Source organism: Marmota monax, unplaced genomic scaffold, assembly GCF_021218885.2.
Source record: "Marmota monax isolate L192 unplaced genomic scaffold, Marmota_monax_Labrador192_F-V1.1 WCK01_AAM20220418_F8-fsc00061, whole genome shotgun sequence".
Taxonomy (NCBI): Eukaryota; Metazoa; Chordata; class Mammalia; order Rodentia; family Sciuridae; genus Marmota; species Marmota monax.
The window spans coordinates 13,669,569-13,686,861 of NW_026695230.1; the positions used below are offsets into that span (position 1 = coordinate 13,669,569).

General features: G+C 45.7%; 1 protein-coding gene across 5 annotated transcripts in view; it reads right to left on the bottom strand.

Moving 5' to 3' along the window:
• Mical2 (microtubule associated monooxygenase, calponin and LIM domain containing 2) overlaps positions 1-17,293 on the bottom strand; it is a 218,593-nt gene that overhangs the window by 45,548 nt on the left and 155,752 nt on the right. For all 5 annotated transcript variants that reach the window (XM_046437987.2, XM_046437983.2, XM_058576958.1 and 2 more), the window contains 4 exons: positions 16,539-16,720; positions 10,628-10,702; positions 6,106-6,260; positions 3,559-4,882 (listed from right to left, as the gene is read on the bottom strand). In XM_046437987.2, the coding sequence (XP_046293943.1) occupies positions 3,559-4,882; positions 6,106-6,260; positions 10,628-10,702; positions 16,539-16,720 (1,736 nt within the window). The remainder of the gene's footprint in view (positions 1-3,558; positions 4,883-6,105; positions 6,261-10,627; positions 10,703-16,538; positions 16,721-17,293) is intronic.

Here is a 17,293-nt window from a genome sequence, read left to right on the forward strand (position 1 = left end):
TATCTAATTTATGATATCAAACTAAGGAGAAAAAAATCATACAAATATCTTAAAAGGTGCTGAAAGACATTTGATAGAATTCACCATTTATGTATGATTGAAAATATTTTTATTAGAATAGGAAGGTTTTGTCCATAAAAGGATAAGATATATCTCAGTCAACCCAGAAGCCAGTATCATGTTTAAATGGGAAAATACTAGTAGCATTTTCATTGAATTTAGGAATGTCATAAGGTTATCATTATTAATACTTTAATATTATTCTGGAGATTCTGTAACAAAAGAAACTAGGGGAACAAAATAAGAGATACATAATTTAAAAGCAGAAGGTAAAATGATTATTTGCTGATGTTGAGTGTAGATATAGAAATAACCTAGAGAAATCTTGACACAAGAAAAGAGAATGTAGTAAGATGAATGGGTATGAAATTAGTATACAGAAATCAATAACTTTTGTATAAACAAGAAGTAGGAATATAAACTGGAAAGATCTTGTTTACAGTAATAGCAAGAACAAATGTACCTAACAGTAAACTTAATAAATACTCAAGATTTATTTGATACAAAGATTAAAATGTTCCTGGAGGTCATGAAAAAGAAATGAACAGCTGAAAAGACAATTCATATCGTAAGTTTGTGATTTTTTATCAAAGTAAGTAGTTTATGAATTTAGCTCAATCGCATAAAAGCACTAACAGATTTTTTTTTGATACATAGACAAGCTGAAGTTAAATTCATAGAGACTATCAGATAAGCATGAAAAGTCAGAATATTGTAGAAAAAGAAGATCAGAATACTCTTCCTACTAATAGTAAAATATGTAAAAAATTATTAAGCACACAAATAAAGTGAGATAATTAAAATAGTGTGGTATTGATACATGAAAGAACAACTCAAGGGAATATAGTAGGATGAAAATAAATACAAGTGCAGAATCCAATATTTGATAAATAGTTGCTGAGGATGGCCTAAAACCAGCAATCTTCTTGCCTTACATAAGAGAGGAAAAGATGGATTATTCACTAAATTATTTCGGATAAGTAGGGAGACATCTAAAAAAAATAAGGTTGGAGCCATAATTGATATTTTACAGTAGTATAATTTCTTGATGTAAATATTTAAATGCAAAAAAAAAGATCAAACAAAAATACTCAATGAAACTGTAAGAAAATTCTATAAACTTTAAAGAAGCTCTTTCTTCTTCCATAAAATAAAAAGTTATAATCACTATATAAAAATAAAAATTGAATGCAACAAAACCCATCATAAACGCTGGGTGTGGTGGTGCATGCCTGTAATCCCAGCATCTAGGGAGGAGGATGGGGAGTTCAAAGCCAGATTCAGCAACAGCAAGATGCTAAGCAACTCAGTGAGACCCTGCCTCTAAATAAAATACAAAATAGGGATGGGGATGTGGCTCAGTGGTTGAGTGCCCCTGAGTTTAATTCCTAGCAATCCCTCTGCTCCGCCCCCCTCAAAAAAAAACATAAAAAAATTTAAGCACAAACAAGAAATTGGAAAAAGCATATTTGTAACAACATAAGAAATGTTCTTTCCTTTTAAATAGAGTTCCTACCTGTCATTAAGAAAATACTAACAAACCAACAAAAAACTGGACAAAGGACAGAACCAACAATACAAGGAAAAGAAACATGAACATCTCTTTAACATATGAAAAGAGGCCCAATTACTTCATTGAAATTTCAACTTTTCTGAGTTTATTGGGTTGGGAAAGGTTAAAATTAGGAAGGCAGGGAACACATTGGTTACTCCACCTTGGTTGTTGGGAATGTGATCTGCACACCAGGATGGGGAATAACCGGGCAATCAATATGAAAGTTCCCAATTTACACATCCTTTGCTCAGGCATTTCCATTTCTGGAATTTATTATCCTACAGATAAATTCATGCATATGCCAAATGGATTAAGTTCTCAGTTAATCAATGTAGCACTGCTGGTGATAACAAGATGTGAAATAACAATCCTTGCATCCTTGGGGACTGGCTGCATAAATTAAGGTACCCTGGAATACAGGGCAGCAATAAAACAAAGGAGAAAACTCTCCCCACCCCACCCCCCGGGGAACTACCACCAAACTACATCCCCAGACACTGAACTACATCCCCAGACCTTTTTATTTATTTATTTATTTTTCATTTTCAGACAAGGTCTCACTTAGTTGTGGAGGCTGGCCTCAAACCAGCGGTCTTCTTGCCTCAGCTTCCTGATTACAGGAGTGCACCAGCTTCACCTGACAGAGAAAGTTCTTTATGTACTAATATGGAATGATCTCCAAGATAAAATTAAAAGTACAAAAAGAAAAAAGAAATGTGTGTGCAGCATGCTACCATGCTACTACTTGTGTAAGAAAAAGAAAGCATATGTAAATTTTCTCTTAATGCATAAACTCTGCCTGGAAGAATGGTCAAGAAACTGATAATAATATCTATCATCAAGATAGAGTCCAGATGCCTTACCGACAAGGATGGGAGGGAGGACTTTCACCTTGTGCCTTTTGTACCCTTTGATTTTAAACCATGTGACTATATTATCTACAAAATATTTGTGACACATGAACTTTTGATAGATGATGTAAAGGATAGAGTGATACCCTAACCTGATCTATGCTTATCCCAAACTTGACTTCAAATAAAGCCTCTTGTTAATATTATAGATATTTGATTGGGAAACAAAAGAAGATAAGTAATTTTGTTTTTACTTGAAAACTAAAGTTCCAAAATAAAAATTGTATAAGAAAATAAAAAAGTAAAAAAAAGAATAAAGAAAAACAGTTGCTTGACAATAGAAATAGTAAGATCATCATTTGTTTCAAGCAATCAACCAACAACTAAATTGTTGCTAAAGGAATATACTAAATCTTTGGCAAGTACAGAAGTGATGAGATAATAAATATAGTTTTTTTTTTTTAGATATTTCCATGTTGTTTGATTATAGTCCTTGATATATTAATTTATAATTTTAAAAAATCAGATTTAAACATAAAAAGTCTACATTTCCATTGGTAACCAAATATATAGAAAAGTGTTTAACCTAGTAATTCAAAAGAAACAAAAAGCTCTATGCATAAAAATTCATTCAACACCATACATGACATATAAATATATTCATCTATAATTTATATATTCATGTATACCTATAAACAAAAGAAAATAATTCATTAAATGACAAGGTATCCACAAAACATTCTAGTCTATTCAATTACATTTATGTAAATCAGATGGTAATTGGCATAATACCTATGGCATAATGCTAATTTTTAAAAAGTTATATTTTATGTACAACTTAGTAAAAACAGTCAATGAGCAAGAAAGGGATGGAATTCTAGTTAACACTTTCAATGTCCTAATTTCAAAATTTTATTTTTTTAAAAAAATTTCAATTTCAAGTTTCTCTATTTTTGTGTTTAATTTGAGAAGCAAGTTTAGAATTTAATTTGAGAAACAAACCAGAGTGATGATGCCTGTTTGCTAACCCAAGCAAGGATAACTAACTGACCATCAGGAACTGTCGACTTCTATACGGAAAGAGCCACTTACTTGCGTCTCCTCCTGGAGAAGGAAGATGGGCCACCTGTTCCAGGGAGGTGCTTCTGAAAGGCTGTGCCAGCTTCTCCAGGGATAGGACATTGTCCCTGTGCAGCACCTTCCCATCAGGGCTGCTAAAGAGGTCCCTGATGTCCTTCCTTTGTTTAGATTCTTGAAGGAAACTTTCAAAAGATTTGTCTTTGAATTTGAGGGAGGAAAAAAGTGAGGCTCCTTTCTTTGGAACCCTAGCAGCATCTGGTAAGGTCTCTTGCAAACTCACTTTCTCCAGGAGTATGGGGACATCTTCCATCTTGCTGCAGGGTGGGGACGCTAGTGCAGGAAATCTCTTAGATGGCCGATTGGGCAAACTATGGGCGCAGAGGGCAGGGTCCGAAGGGCTAAGCCTCGAGAACTGAGCAGCCTCGGAACCCAGGGAGAAGAAAGCAGAGGCCCTGCTTGCCACATGTGTCCCACTGGACTGCTGGTCCCCCTCCTTGTTGGAACTGGTTTTCCGAAGGCTGAATGAGCGAGTACAGGTGTGTGGCTGATCGGTGGGCAAAGTTTTGGATTCTGACTTGGCCCAGGCCTTCTTTCCACCTTCGGAGTTGGGAAAGAAGTTTCCCAGGGACTTTCGGAGGGCATTGGCTATGAGCCGCAGGGGAGACTTAGGTGGGGCACCTTGCTCTGCCGGAGTCCGTACAGCTGGGGCCCGTGTCTCCTCCTGGGCCTCTCTCTGGGCTGGCAGTGTCTGTTTCCATGCCCGAGGGAGGGTCAAGGGGTGGACTGGCTTCAGCACACGGCCTGGTCTATCACCCCCAGGACTGTCCTGGGAAAGTGGTTCCTCAGCCCTGAGGTGCACAGTCTCAGGGATGGAGTCATTCCAATCCAGCAGCATGGTCTTCTGTTCCTGAGTGAGGACTAACTTCTTCAAACCCGACTTCCTCTCCTCTGCCAGCTCTGACCTGCCCTCCTGCTGCCTCCTGGGTCTGATCCTCTCCTCTCTTGGTTCTTTTCCATCCACGAGAGATTGCTCTTGATGTGTGAGGCACCTGTCCTTCTGCCCAATGGGGTATGGGTCTTTGTGGAGGCTCTTGGTACCTCCAAGAGGGGCCTCTGCTTCCTCACAGTCCTCAGAAGCCATCTCCACAGGGCTTGTGACACTGTCTCCTCCGGGGCTCACCAGGCAGTATTCTGCCCGCTCCAGCACGGCACCATGAGGCAGATAGAGGGGAGTTTCCATGGGTGTTCCTTGGGCTCTGGCTCGTCTCAGAAAGATTGGGGTAGATGGACTGGAGTGACCTCTGGAGACCTGTGAATGGGGATTGTAAGCTGCCACCTAGAGGGGATGGGCAGAAATGGCAGTTAGCTAATAATTTACAGCATTTATTTATATGGAGGAGGCAAATCCCAACCCACACTCTACTTCCTTTTTTTTCTCCAGATCTCAGATACCAAAGTCAAAAATGGTTTTGCCTCAGAGGATTTCATGGGGCTGCTCTTTGTTCTAAGAGGGTTCTTGGAACCTGTTGAGATCTACCTGGAGCCCCTAAATCCATACTGATTAAAGGCCATTCTGGGTCCTAGATTGGGTGGGTAGGAAGCCAGAAGGGAAGACCAATGTGTGTCTGCTGCCCTTGATGAGCTCCTAGGCCAGTGAGCACAGGGATGGCTGGCCCCAAGGATGGCCAGGCACATGGCAGAAGGCGAGAACCCCGTCATCTCCAAAGGAGATGCCCAAACGTGGTCCTACCGAATGGCCTCCTTTACCCAGGTATGTTCCTCTAACAATCACAAGACCAAGGTTTCTTTGTTGGAGGCTTTTGAGGTGAGAAAGTGACAGTTACCTTTCTGCTGTGGTGGCAAAAGTGTGAGCTTTAGTACCTTTCAGTGACCCTTCTAAATTTCACACCTTGTACCACGGAGAAAAGTAGCCACTTCCAGCATGGAGGAACTTGGCCCTTGGCAAAGGGAGAATATAAGTAGACTCTGCAATGAGTGGCTGTGCCTTGCAGTTCAGAGAACTGGGGCCTTCACAAGAGCATTCATTATTTCTGTCTTGTGCACTTGACTTCCTAGAACCTACAACAGGGCTGGCAGGCACAGAGGCTTGACAATTGCCTATGGAAAGAAAGAGTCCAGCCATGCTTGTCAAAAATGACATTTCCTATACAAGAAGGATGTTGCTTCCAAGGTCCTTAGATGCTAGCAAAGGCTCCCTCTGTGTCTGTTCCTTTAGTTGTGAGCTCCTTAATACCCTCTGTGAGTTCTCAAGGGCAGAGCACCCGTCCCAGCATCTCTGCATCCCATGGTGCAATGCTTGGTACAAAGTCCACCCCTCAAGAGGTTTCTGAGGGAGGGTGTCTGTGTCCTTGGAGTGGATGAGCTTTCATGAAAGGCACTTGTGAAGAAGGCCTGGAGTGGACCGTTGACAAGTTTTTCTCTGGCCCTGGCCTTGCACTAGGGGGCACTTAAGAGCACACAGCATCCAGAGTCAAGTGTGGAAGGCGGGAGGAGCTCACCTTCCTAGGCCTGTGCGGGGGGGCCCTTGGCTGTACTCACCTGAGATGGGGAGGAGTCATCTGGGGTATGCCCAGGGACACTGGCTGAAGAAGAAGACGATGGTGGGGAAGATGAAGGAGAAGACCAGGAAGAAAGAGGAAGAGGAGAAGGCTCCTTTGGAGATGACAGGGTTCTTTTGTTCATTGGCTGCAAATCTACCGAGGAAAGAACATTCTCTGTTACAGAGCTGTTGTGAAAGAGCTTGCAAAAAGACGAGGCTTGCAGTGAGGCTCCTGTTCTACAGGCAGAGCCAAGAAGAGGAAGGGTTGGAGACTGACTCAGAGGTTCCTGGTGGCCACATCTTGGGAATTGGAGGAATGGGACCCAGAAAGGCAGAGGAGCCCTGGGGACAAAGGGAACCCCAAGATGAAAAGTCAAAGGACCACCGTGTTTCAAACTCCTGAGGTTGTTCCCGAGGCAGGTGACCTAGACTTTTCAGAGTGCTTATTGGAAATAGACATCTACCCTTAAGTTTCCCTAAAGCTCTGTTGGTTAAGAGCTGGGGCTACATTAAGTCATTCATCAATAAACCATCTGAGGTTTCTGCCCACGAGGTGCTGAAGCATTAGCCGTGGCACACACGGGGTAGACATTCACGACTAATGGAAGAGCACCCAAGGGGCTCTCAGACAGGTGGCCAGGCTGTGCCATCAAGGGAACACAAGGGAGGGAGGTTACAGCCATATCAAATCATCTGAAGCACACAGAGTGAGATCTATGCCAAGCTTCTGTTGGTCAGGGAACAAACAGGAAAGCAGTGTATCTGCTCAGAGATGCGTGAGAAAGGAGCATGGCTGGGCCCGGGGAGGAGCTTAATTCCCACTGTGGACAGCTGACATCATCTGGTCTCATGAGAGCAGATGGTGACAGTTGTAGCCTAGAAGTTCTTCCACGCTCACATGTGCTTCTCTCCCCCGCTACCCCCTTGAGGATAGTAGTCTTAAATCTGAAATCTCAAGTATTTTATCTCCATATTGAACTATTTCAGACAAGCTGCACTCAAATAGTTTCTGAATGCCACGCAGTCTGCCGATGTGCCCCTCATTACTGGGTTCTTACACACCCAGCTCTCCCATGAACCGTGGGAGCACATATGGGTGTCCCCCAGACACCCCCCAGGACTGCTGCCTACTGGTCACTCCCATGTCTCGCTGCCTGCTTATGGCTGCTCAGATGACCCATGGAGATTTCCCTCTGAGGTGTCCAGGCTTTGGATTTTAGCTCCCTTCTTAGCTCAACCCAAGGCCCAGTTTCCTCAAAGCTCTGGGTGAGAAGCTCCTCCTCAGGGACCCACACAGCCCAGGTCATACCTAACCATCCCCATGAGTTCCAGCCAGTCCCATTCTTACAGCGGAAGTGGCCACGGGGCTGAACGTTCAGTAATCTGCCCTTCTTTCCTCACACGCGAACGCAAGCATGTCAGATGGCGTACCCCAGATTTGGGTTCTGAAAAGATGGCTACCCCCCACACACGGTCGACAAGCCCCCAAAGGGGAGGCTTCCAAAAAGCTTCCAAGGGAACAGGTAACCCCAGGGGAGAGAGCTGATGTGAGGGTGGGCAAGAAGGAGCTGTTGGGAGACAGGCCATGGGCTTCCAGGAGCTGGCGCAGGGCAGGCGGCTGGCCTGCCTCCCTTCACCGGCACCCCCACCTCAGCCCACAACGAGATGGTTCGAGCCTAAAAAGGCAAAAGTCGTGAGTCAGTTGTTGCCTTGCTTCCTGTCCTCAGCTTGCCAAATTCCTGCCAGATTCCTTCTCCCCCTCTCCCTCGCCCCCTCACTCTCCTCTCCCTGCCATCTTCTGAATCCAACTCCTTAATTTGTTTCAAAAGTTGTCTTGGCTCCACACACTGCCTTTTTGTTCCTCCATGGAGTCTCAGGGGACCTTATGACACACAGTCAGGGACACCTGGGGACACGAGCCCAGCAGAAAAGCCTTGGGGTTCACAAGGTCGTGACCTGGAAGCTGCTCCCCGCTCCTTTCTCTAATTCCCAGCCCACCTGGCCAGTGGGGTCTCTCTCCATTCATGGTCCTCACGCCCTGTATTAGAGGTAGAGCTTGGGGAGGGCTTGAGGAGTTGGGGAGCAGGGCTCCCGTGTAGGCCAACCCTGGTCCCTGGGCTGCCATTCAAGCCAAGCTGAGTGATGATGGGAAATGTCACCTGCTGGAGACTGGTTATGCCTTTGAGTTCACTCAGAACATGGTCAAGGGGAGCCTGGGACCTCACCCCTTCACACTCACAGCAGCTGCTGGACACTGACCCCCAGCTTCCTCAAGTCTAGCACTGCTTCAGGGGATGGTTGAGGGAATAAATGGGTCACAAAAAAGTGCCGGGCAGTATAGGACACAAATGCTTCATGTTAGCTACATATGAGTTCCATCCCTGTCCCCTTCTCTCATGCCTCAGATGGTGTCTTGTAAAGACATGGCTGAAGCCCTGGCCCTTTCCAGAGGGAGCCATGCACCCATCCCAGCCACAATTTCTCCAGCTCTTCATGTTTCCTCATTTGCCAATTCAGACCCCCCTCTCTGGTTCTTTCCTGGAATCTTGGCTCCCTTGCCCTCTGCAGATTCTTGGTCCTGGGTGCTACTGCCCCTTAGGGTCCCTTTGTGCAAAAGGGGTTGTTGAGCAAGCCAGAGCCTGAATCACAGCTTCTGATACCCTGGATCAAAAGCCACGTTACCTCCTCTTGAGCCCTCTGACCAGAGTGACCTTTTTCCGGAATCCTAGAGGACATTCTGGCATCATGGTCATTTGGAGAGAGTGTCCTATGTTTTTTTCCTATTACAAAAAAGATGGCTCTAGTGGCTTTCAGCTTGGGATTTTTTTTTTTTTTTTTTTTTTTTATGAGGACTGAGATTTCAGGGTGCAGCTTCCCAGAATTTGGAGGCTATGAATGCCTCAAATCCCTCTCAAAGTCTGGGAGCGCCCTCTAGGGGCTTCAGCCGGAAAAACCTGAAGCCCTGTGCTTTGCACTGAGTCTCACCAGCTCCATGGTTCATTCATTCATTCAGCAGGGCTGAGGGCATGGCTCAGTGGTGGGGTGCTTGCCTAGCATGTGCAAGGCCCTGGATTCCATCCCCAGAATCTTCCCCATGCAAAAAAAGCATCCATTCACTGAGAAAACAAGGAACAGGTATCTCTTCTGGGCCAGACCATATAATATATATACGCCCACCTAATAATTCCAACTCAAGTGCTTCCCTCAAACCAGCTTTTCTGTACATGAAAATCAGCACTTGATACTCTTCGGTTACTGACGATTGAGTCCCTAGGTCCATGCCAGGCACCTCGCTGCTGTGTGTCAGTCCTTTCTCTGTCCTGTGCCTCCTCCAGCACCTTGACACTGCTGTGTCTCCACCAGTCCCCTGGCTCTCACCCAGGCTAGGAACTCCCTGAGGGCACAACTGAGCCCCTCATAGTGGTGGCACTCAGAAGCATTGGAATGGACTCTACACCCATGTGGACCTGCCCAAGAGAAGGATCCCAGTGCCCTCCGAGGGGTTGGGGGCCAGGAATGAGAGGAGGACATGTGGAAGGCTTTAATTCCCTCCACCCTCTTGCTCTCACTGCCTTGGGCACTGTCAGTAATTCAAGCGTCATTTTAGATTGTCCCCAGATGAAGCAGCTTGCACAAATGTGTAGTCCTGGTCTAGCTCCAAAGGTGGCCCCTGTCCCAGTCTGACCCAGTGAGGTCTGGTGGGTCTTGGGGTTGCTGGAGAGTGACTCACTGGCTAGGAGTCAGTATTGACTCAGAAGGAAGGAGCTAGGGCTCCCTTCCAAGTACGATGTTTCATTATGTAAACCTTGCCAGACCCAAGGCCTTCCTGCACCTCCTCTCCTAGGCGAGCCTGGAGAGGGAATGTGGCACAGGGGGAGAGGAAGGCAGCAATGGAATGGATGAGTCCCAGCCTCTTGCTCAGGGCCTCTGAAGGGAGTTCCTGCTTTGTCCCTGCTGTGGCTGGGATTGTGGGCCAGCTTGCGATGCAACTGTGTGTGTGGCCACTGCGCCCCCTGGTGGGGTCCCTCGCCTTCATCCATCTCTGCTCTTCCTTGGGACCAAGATGCTCAGAAAAAGGAGTAGGGCTGTGTGTGTGTGTGTGTGTGTGTGTGTGTGTGTGTGTCTGTGTTGCTTCCTTTCTTGCTCTGCCCACAATTTGCCTGGAGTCAAAATGCTGACAACTCCCATGCACAGAATCAAATCATATAACATCCGTGGGCCTCAGTATCTCCACTAAGCCTGCTTCTGGGTGAAATTTTGGAATCTCAAGTCTCCCTGATTCTAGAGTAGGGGGCAGAGAGGGATAGGGCCAGTCCCAAATCCCTTGGAGAATTCTTCCTTTAGTCCACAGTGGAAATCAGGTCAACTTCATGTTGTTTTTTTGCCCCTCACGTCCTGGAGGCCATGGCAGAGAAGACAGGCACCATGTAAGGAAAGAGAGAGAGCCACTGCCTGGGAATCAACCCCTGCCCAGCCCAGTCCAGCCCACCCAACCCACAGAGAGCTTTCGATATGACTCACTGGACTGGAATCTTCTTCTCCAGTTCTGGTGTTTGCTTGGAGTTGGAGCCTGGAAGCTATTGGCCCGTTGCAAAGCTGTGGTGAGAAAGAAAAAGAGAGCAAGAGTCCATCAGATGTGTAGAGGGGATACTCCTCTAGCCCATTTACCCCAAATTAGCAGACAGGTGGCTCTAACTGACGGAAACTTTCCTTTCCCCACACCACACTTCCCTGCCCCCAAACCCCATTTGTCATTCATCCACTCATTACATATTCATTGAGAACCGGCTTCAGGGCAGGCACTGCCCCCTGTCAGAGAATGCCTCCAAATATGAGCCATCTTTCTGTGTCACTGATGGTTAATAAGCCCTCTTTAATGCATGTGTAGAAACATATACACAAAAACATGCCTCCCCGTGTGTGGATGAGCACACCTACATTCATTCATTTATATCAGAGCTGGCCTTTACAGCTGAGGCCTCACGTCAATGTTCCGTAGATGTAATAGGACACTGGAGCTCCTCTGCAACCAGGAAGCTGCAGAAAGTTCTAGCCCCTGCCTTCCCTTTTCTCCCAGAGCCCCCCAAGTCCAGGAAACCAGTTTTAATGGAACCTCTGGGCAAGCCATTGCCGTGACCCCTTGACCCCCTTCTTGTGGCATGGTTCCAATGGAAACACGTCTGCAGTACACGGTGTCCTTCCTACTGAAGACCTACTGCTTAGCTGGGCCTTGAGAACCAGCTGAGAAAAATGAACACTGCATGCAGAAGGAAAGGGGTCTTGGCCATTTGGGGCATGAAAGTGGGCAGAGGGGATCTAAGTGGACCCAGTTCCCACATAGGACCTCCAGATTCTGTCTCAGGTATTTCCATCACAGCCAAAGAGAAAGAATGGGCTCAATGCCCATCCAGAGACTCACAAAGCTGGTCTTTGGGCATGAGAGGAAAGGAAGGGGGTGGAAAGGATTTGGGGATGGGAAGATGGCGGCAGGGAAAGTTTGAATATAGACCTTTCTGGATCCAAGGCCCAGCCAGTATGTGGGCATGTGTGTGCTTTGCCCACAATTGCCTGGAGTCAAAAAACTGACAACTCCCATGCACAGAATCAAATCATATAACATCTGTGGGCCTCAGTTTCCTTATTCATGTTCCAACAAGCTTGGAATCCATCACTGCTAAGCCAATGATGGACAGTCATCATCTCTCCAGTCTTAGACATTCTACTCCCTACCAGTTCAGGGTTGGACCTCAGCGCTTTCTTACAAGCCAGGTTGTGGAGCACAGGTGTGAGCCACTACCTTGGGGCTTCCTTTTCTCAGGTCAAGTTCCTTGGGCTCCTTAGACCCTTGGCTCCTCTCCCTCCCTTTCCCCATTTGGAAATGCTTTGTGTCTCCTCTCTCTAGTAGGATTCCAATCCCACAGGCTTGCCCTCAAAATCAAATCCATGGATCTGAGGTGGAGCCAGTGTGGATGGATGGTGAATAACCCCCACACCCCATTACCAGATGGTACTCAAAGTGCAGCCACTTAGTTTGCCAGATTGGATGTTTTACATGAGGAGCAAGCAAGTTAAGCACAGTTGCATCCTGCAGACCCCTAACCAAGAGACCACCCAAGAAAAATATAAGACTTCTTATGTTAGCCCTTCATTGTTGTGACCAAAATGCCTGACAAGAACAGCTTAGAGGAGGAGAGATTTATTTTGGCTCATAATCAGCTGGCTGCAAGACAGAAACACAATGGCAGAAGGGCATGGTGAAGAAAGCTGTTCAGTTCATGGCAACTAGGAAGGAGAGAGAGGCCAAAGGCACACCCCCTGTGACTTACTTCCTCCAAACATACCCTATCTGCTTACAGTTCCTATCTAGCAGTCCATTCAAATTATTAAATCTTCAAGTGGATTAATCCACCAATGAGGTTAGAATCCATCATTACCTAAAGCCCCACTTGTGGACCTTGCTGCAATTCCTTCAACACATGAGCTGTTCGGGGACATTCCCAGCCACGACTTAAAAGCTCTGACTGCTTCTCTTCTACTATTAACATTGTGGAATGGAACCTATTGGAGATGACTAAAATTAGGGGATGTAGCTCAGTGGTAGAGCAATTGTCTAGCAATTGTCTTGAGTTCAATCCCTAGAACTGAATACTAAAAAGGAAAAAAAAAAGGAAAGGGATAAGATTAATGAGAGATTTCCCAACACTACTATTTATGAGACAAACATGCACATATTTTTTACCACAATGGAAACAATGAGTGTGAATGGCATTGACTAGTTCTAGTAGCTCTAAGCAGCATAAAGAACGGCTAGTTCTCTTCTTTTTAGCTTATGTTTTATGTGTGCTTAATGTTTGCATATAGTTCTTATTTTAAAGGAGCACTTTAATTTGGGGGATTTCAGTGTATGATCTGCAAAAGGAGTAAGAGGGTGAGAATTTTGCCATATGGTGCTGATGATCTCATTATTGTTACAAACTAGTGGTGTCCTCCATATGCCATTGGACCATCCTGTTATCAGATTATTGCCAGGAAAAAAAATGGATAAATACCAATTCTTCTATGCCAAAATAATTTGGGGGCAGATTGCCCTCCTAAATCAACTTGGTTTCTATCCAAAAATCCAATGCACTAGATCCATCCGTTGAGTTGCTTGGGCATGCATTTCCCAATTAATTTATCCAGGCAGGCCCCCAGGAAGCCGCTTTTCTGTGATTCCCAAAGTATGGGTCAGGCCCACCTGCATCCATGTACCTGGGTTGCTTATACCAAATGCAGATACTGTCCCATTTTAGACCCATGGAATTTGATTTTCTGATGGTGAGGATCCAGGGATATGCCTTCTAGACAAAATTTATATGAATCACTGGACTAAATTATTATAGTTTGGATTTTAAATGGCCCCCCAAAGTCCAATATGTTTAAGGCTTGGTCCCCAGGCTGTGGTGCTATTGGGAGGTGGTGGAATGTTTAGGAGATGGTGCCTAATGGAAGGAGGTCAGGTTACTGGGGGGGTGTGCCCTTGAAGGAGTTATTGGGACTGTGGCTTCTTCCTCTTTTTCATTTTGCTTCCCAGTTGCCACTAGGTGAGCATTTTCCTCTGCCATGTGCTCTCGCCATGATGTTCTGCCTTACCACAGGACCAAAAGCAACAGGGCCAAGCAACAAGTCACCTCAGAAACCATGAGCCCAAATCAATCTTTTCTCTTTTTAAGTTGTTTATCTCAGGTATTTCGTCACAGCAATGGAAATCAGATTAATACCACAGATGTTTTAGGGGAATGTTTTCTATGGTTTTCATAACACAGGGTGTATGTAAGTTGTGTTTCACGCCATCTCCTTGGGCAGGCCCTGTAAAAGAACTTGGTGGGTATGAGAGCTTCCTTGACCAGCTGAGGTGATCCTGGAAATCTCTTGTTAAATGGCGGCAAAATGTACATAACATAAAAAATACCAATTCTTAAACATTTACTAATGTGTTGTACAACTCAGGAACAACCAAATGGAAGTGATACTTCAACAAAGGGATGGGGAAGGCTTACATGCCCCCTCAGGCCCACCACTCTCCCAGGACCTCTATTTGTTCATCAATCCCAAAGCTCTTCCAAGCTGTTTTGCTGTTTAGTTAAAAAAAAAGTAGATAGCATATAATTCAGTGGCATTAAGTACATCTACATTCCGAACAACCATCACCACTATCCATTTCCAAAACTTTTCTCTCACCCCAAACAAACCCTTTTTTATGACTGGCTTATTGCACTTAGTGTATGTCCTCAGGGATTATCCATATTGTACTATATATCAGATTTTTGTTCCCTTTTCAGGTTGAATAACATTGCTTTGAATGGATGTGCTGCGTTTTGTTTATCCATTCATCTGGAGATGGCTCTTGGTTTATTTCTCTCTTTTGGCTTTGAGCATGAGTGCACAAACCAGGAATCTTTCAAAAGCAATATCCTGGTCTTGTCTGGTCTTCTCTGAATCCGACTTAAAGGCATTTATCCAGGGGAGAATCCAGGTGAGTTCAATAACATCCACTCATGATGTCAACCCTACATTATCTGGGAAAGTGTTGAGCTTCTTATATCAGCATTAAGAGTAACGTTAGAGATGCTAACCTTAACCATTGCGTCCGGCCTATCGGTGATCGAAACCATAATTGATGAAAACGAAGTCAACAAAGGATTGTCTAACATTCCTCTATCCACCCCTCTGTGTTCTTGGTATTTTATTCTAGAGTTAAGTTAGACTGTCAGAAACAAAATGCTTTGGCCAACTGCCTTAGTCTCTTAAACCAAAGTCCATGACTCACTGTCTTACCCTAACCTGCCAGCAGGGGGAACTATGAGAAACAACCTTAAGAAAACTATGGCTAAATTTTCTGAGGACTCATTAAGATATGAGCTAAAACAGTTCTTGATATCATCTATTTGACATGAGCAGAAACTTTCTATAGAGTTCAACATTAATAAAAGTTGTGTCTACTCTTGATAACTATGTAAACCAGTATATATTTTTCTCTTGGACAAGGAGAACAATTGTGTGTGTTCCCTTTTTAATACTGTCTGTTTAGAACTATGTTCTCTCTCTCTGGAAAATTTTACTTTCTAAATTGGCTTTGTTATGCTTGACTCTGAGGCTTCGTTTGTCATGTATAGAGTCATAACTTTGTATTACGTCTTTCTCATAAGTGGCCTAAAATCCCATGACTGTTGAGGAGAGAGGAGAAACAAAAGGAAAAAAAAAAAAGAAAGACAGGCAGGCTCTGGATCTGCAAGTGGGAGGCTGGAGCCCAGGGAGACGGAAGGGGTGGGGAGTTAGTGGTAACCAGAGGCAAGGCAGGACGCTCTGGGTACAGGACAGTACTCAGTTCAATGCCTGTGCTCAGCTTTTCATACTACAAATGGTACTTTAAAAATGTATTTTGGTGACAACATCCATTTTTCTTAAAAAAAAAAAAGAGATCCACATGGAAGGGGAAGTTCAAAGTTAAAAATATCTGCATCTATTCTCTTTGGCTCCAATCCTTCTTCCTGGGAAACCAGGGCTTCTGAGGACCAGGTGGAAATTTTACTCTTGGCCACCAGAGGGCGGTGCAAGTCAAGTTTGGTGTCCAGCAGAAAAGGCTATTTATTGGTCCTAAAGGAAGGAGGCAAGTTTGTTGGCCTGTTTCTTCCTTGGCTCTCCTTCCTGCAAGTCAGATGACTTGGTCACAGGTTGATGTTGACTGAACCAAAACACTCAATTCTGGGTCACCTTTATGAATTAAAACAAACTGGGTTGCTAAAGACAACTTGTTCTAAGTAGGCCAGAGTTTGGAGGGTGGTCCCCCATCACCTGTTCTCAATCCTCTGGAGAGGAGACCAGGGGAGAGCTCCTGGTCTTTTTCTACCTGAAAACTGGGCTTTATATAATTTACCTACATACAGGGCCCACCTAGGATAAAATGGGGCCATGGGTAGGAAAATTCCAGGTGCTCACTGAAGATTCACTTATTATTGTGTAGGCACAGTTTGGGTGCATTTCATGAGCCCCATGCCCCAGGAATGGCCCCTGTGGTGTCCCACAGCAGCTGGTCCCACGTCCTTTCCTTTAGGGGTTAAAGGTTGTTGGAGGAACCTCTGAGGCAATATCCACACAGGTTACAGCAGAGAAGCTGTTCCAGGTAGGAGGGAACTGGGTCCCCCTTATCTCTGCCAGCCGGTGACATCCAACAGGGGATCAGGCCCCTCTGATGTTTTCCCACTTGGGACTTCAAAGCTGGAGAAGCACGCCAGCCCTGGTGCAGACCCCCCAGCCTCACTCGAACCTCCCTCCTCAAAGCTCCCACCCTGTGAGTGCCACAGTCACCTGGCCTCCAGGAGGAAAGGCAGGCCATGAGGGTCCCACTCCCTCCCAGGGTTCCAGAGTGAAGCACGGTGCACCCTTTGCTCACCGTGTGCAGCTTGCAGCTCCTCCAGGCACTGCGGAGAGTCTGCCCTGGTCAGAGGCTCCCTCAGGGAGATGTGCCGGGTAAGGGGCTTCTGTAGAGGTGGGGATTCTGGCTGCCAGGCTCTCCCTTCACAGGGCTTCGCACTGGAGGCCTCGCTGCTGCCATAGTCAGATTCTGCATCGGAGCTGGAAGGAGGAGGGAGGGAGTGGGTGAGCTGGAAGCCCTGGAACCCACCCCCTGCACACACCCACACCGCGCCCTTCCCATCCCTGCCTCCTGCAGACCTTGCAATCAATAGGGGGTTTAGTTCATCTGTGCCCAGTCCCCAGCCTTGGACTGCACCACAGTCTGAGGTCTGAAATCCCCGATTCCTCTGTTGAATTCTTAACCTCCAGAACCTCAGAATGTGACTGCATTTAGAGACAGGGTCATTAAAGAGGTAACTAAGTTAAAATGGGGTTATTAGGTAGGCCCCCATCCTATATGACTGGTGGCCTCATAAGAACAGGGAATTTGGGCATAGAACGTGTGTGCACTAGGAAAACGCCACCATGTGATCAGGAGATGGCCATCAACGAGCCCAGGAGAGAGGCCTGGAACAGATGCGTCCCTCCAGCCCTAATTGGAGCCAACCCTGCCAGCGCCTTGATCTCAGACCTCCATCCCACAGAACTGTGAGAAGGGAAGTTTCTATTGCTTAAGTCACCTGGGCTGTGGTACTTTGTGACACAAAGCTGACTGATATAAGCTTGGATCAG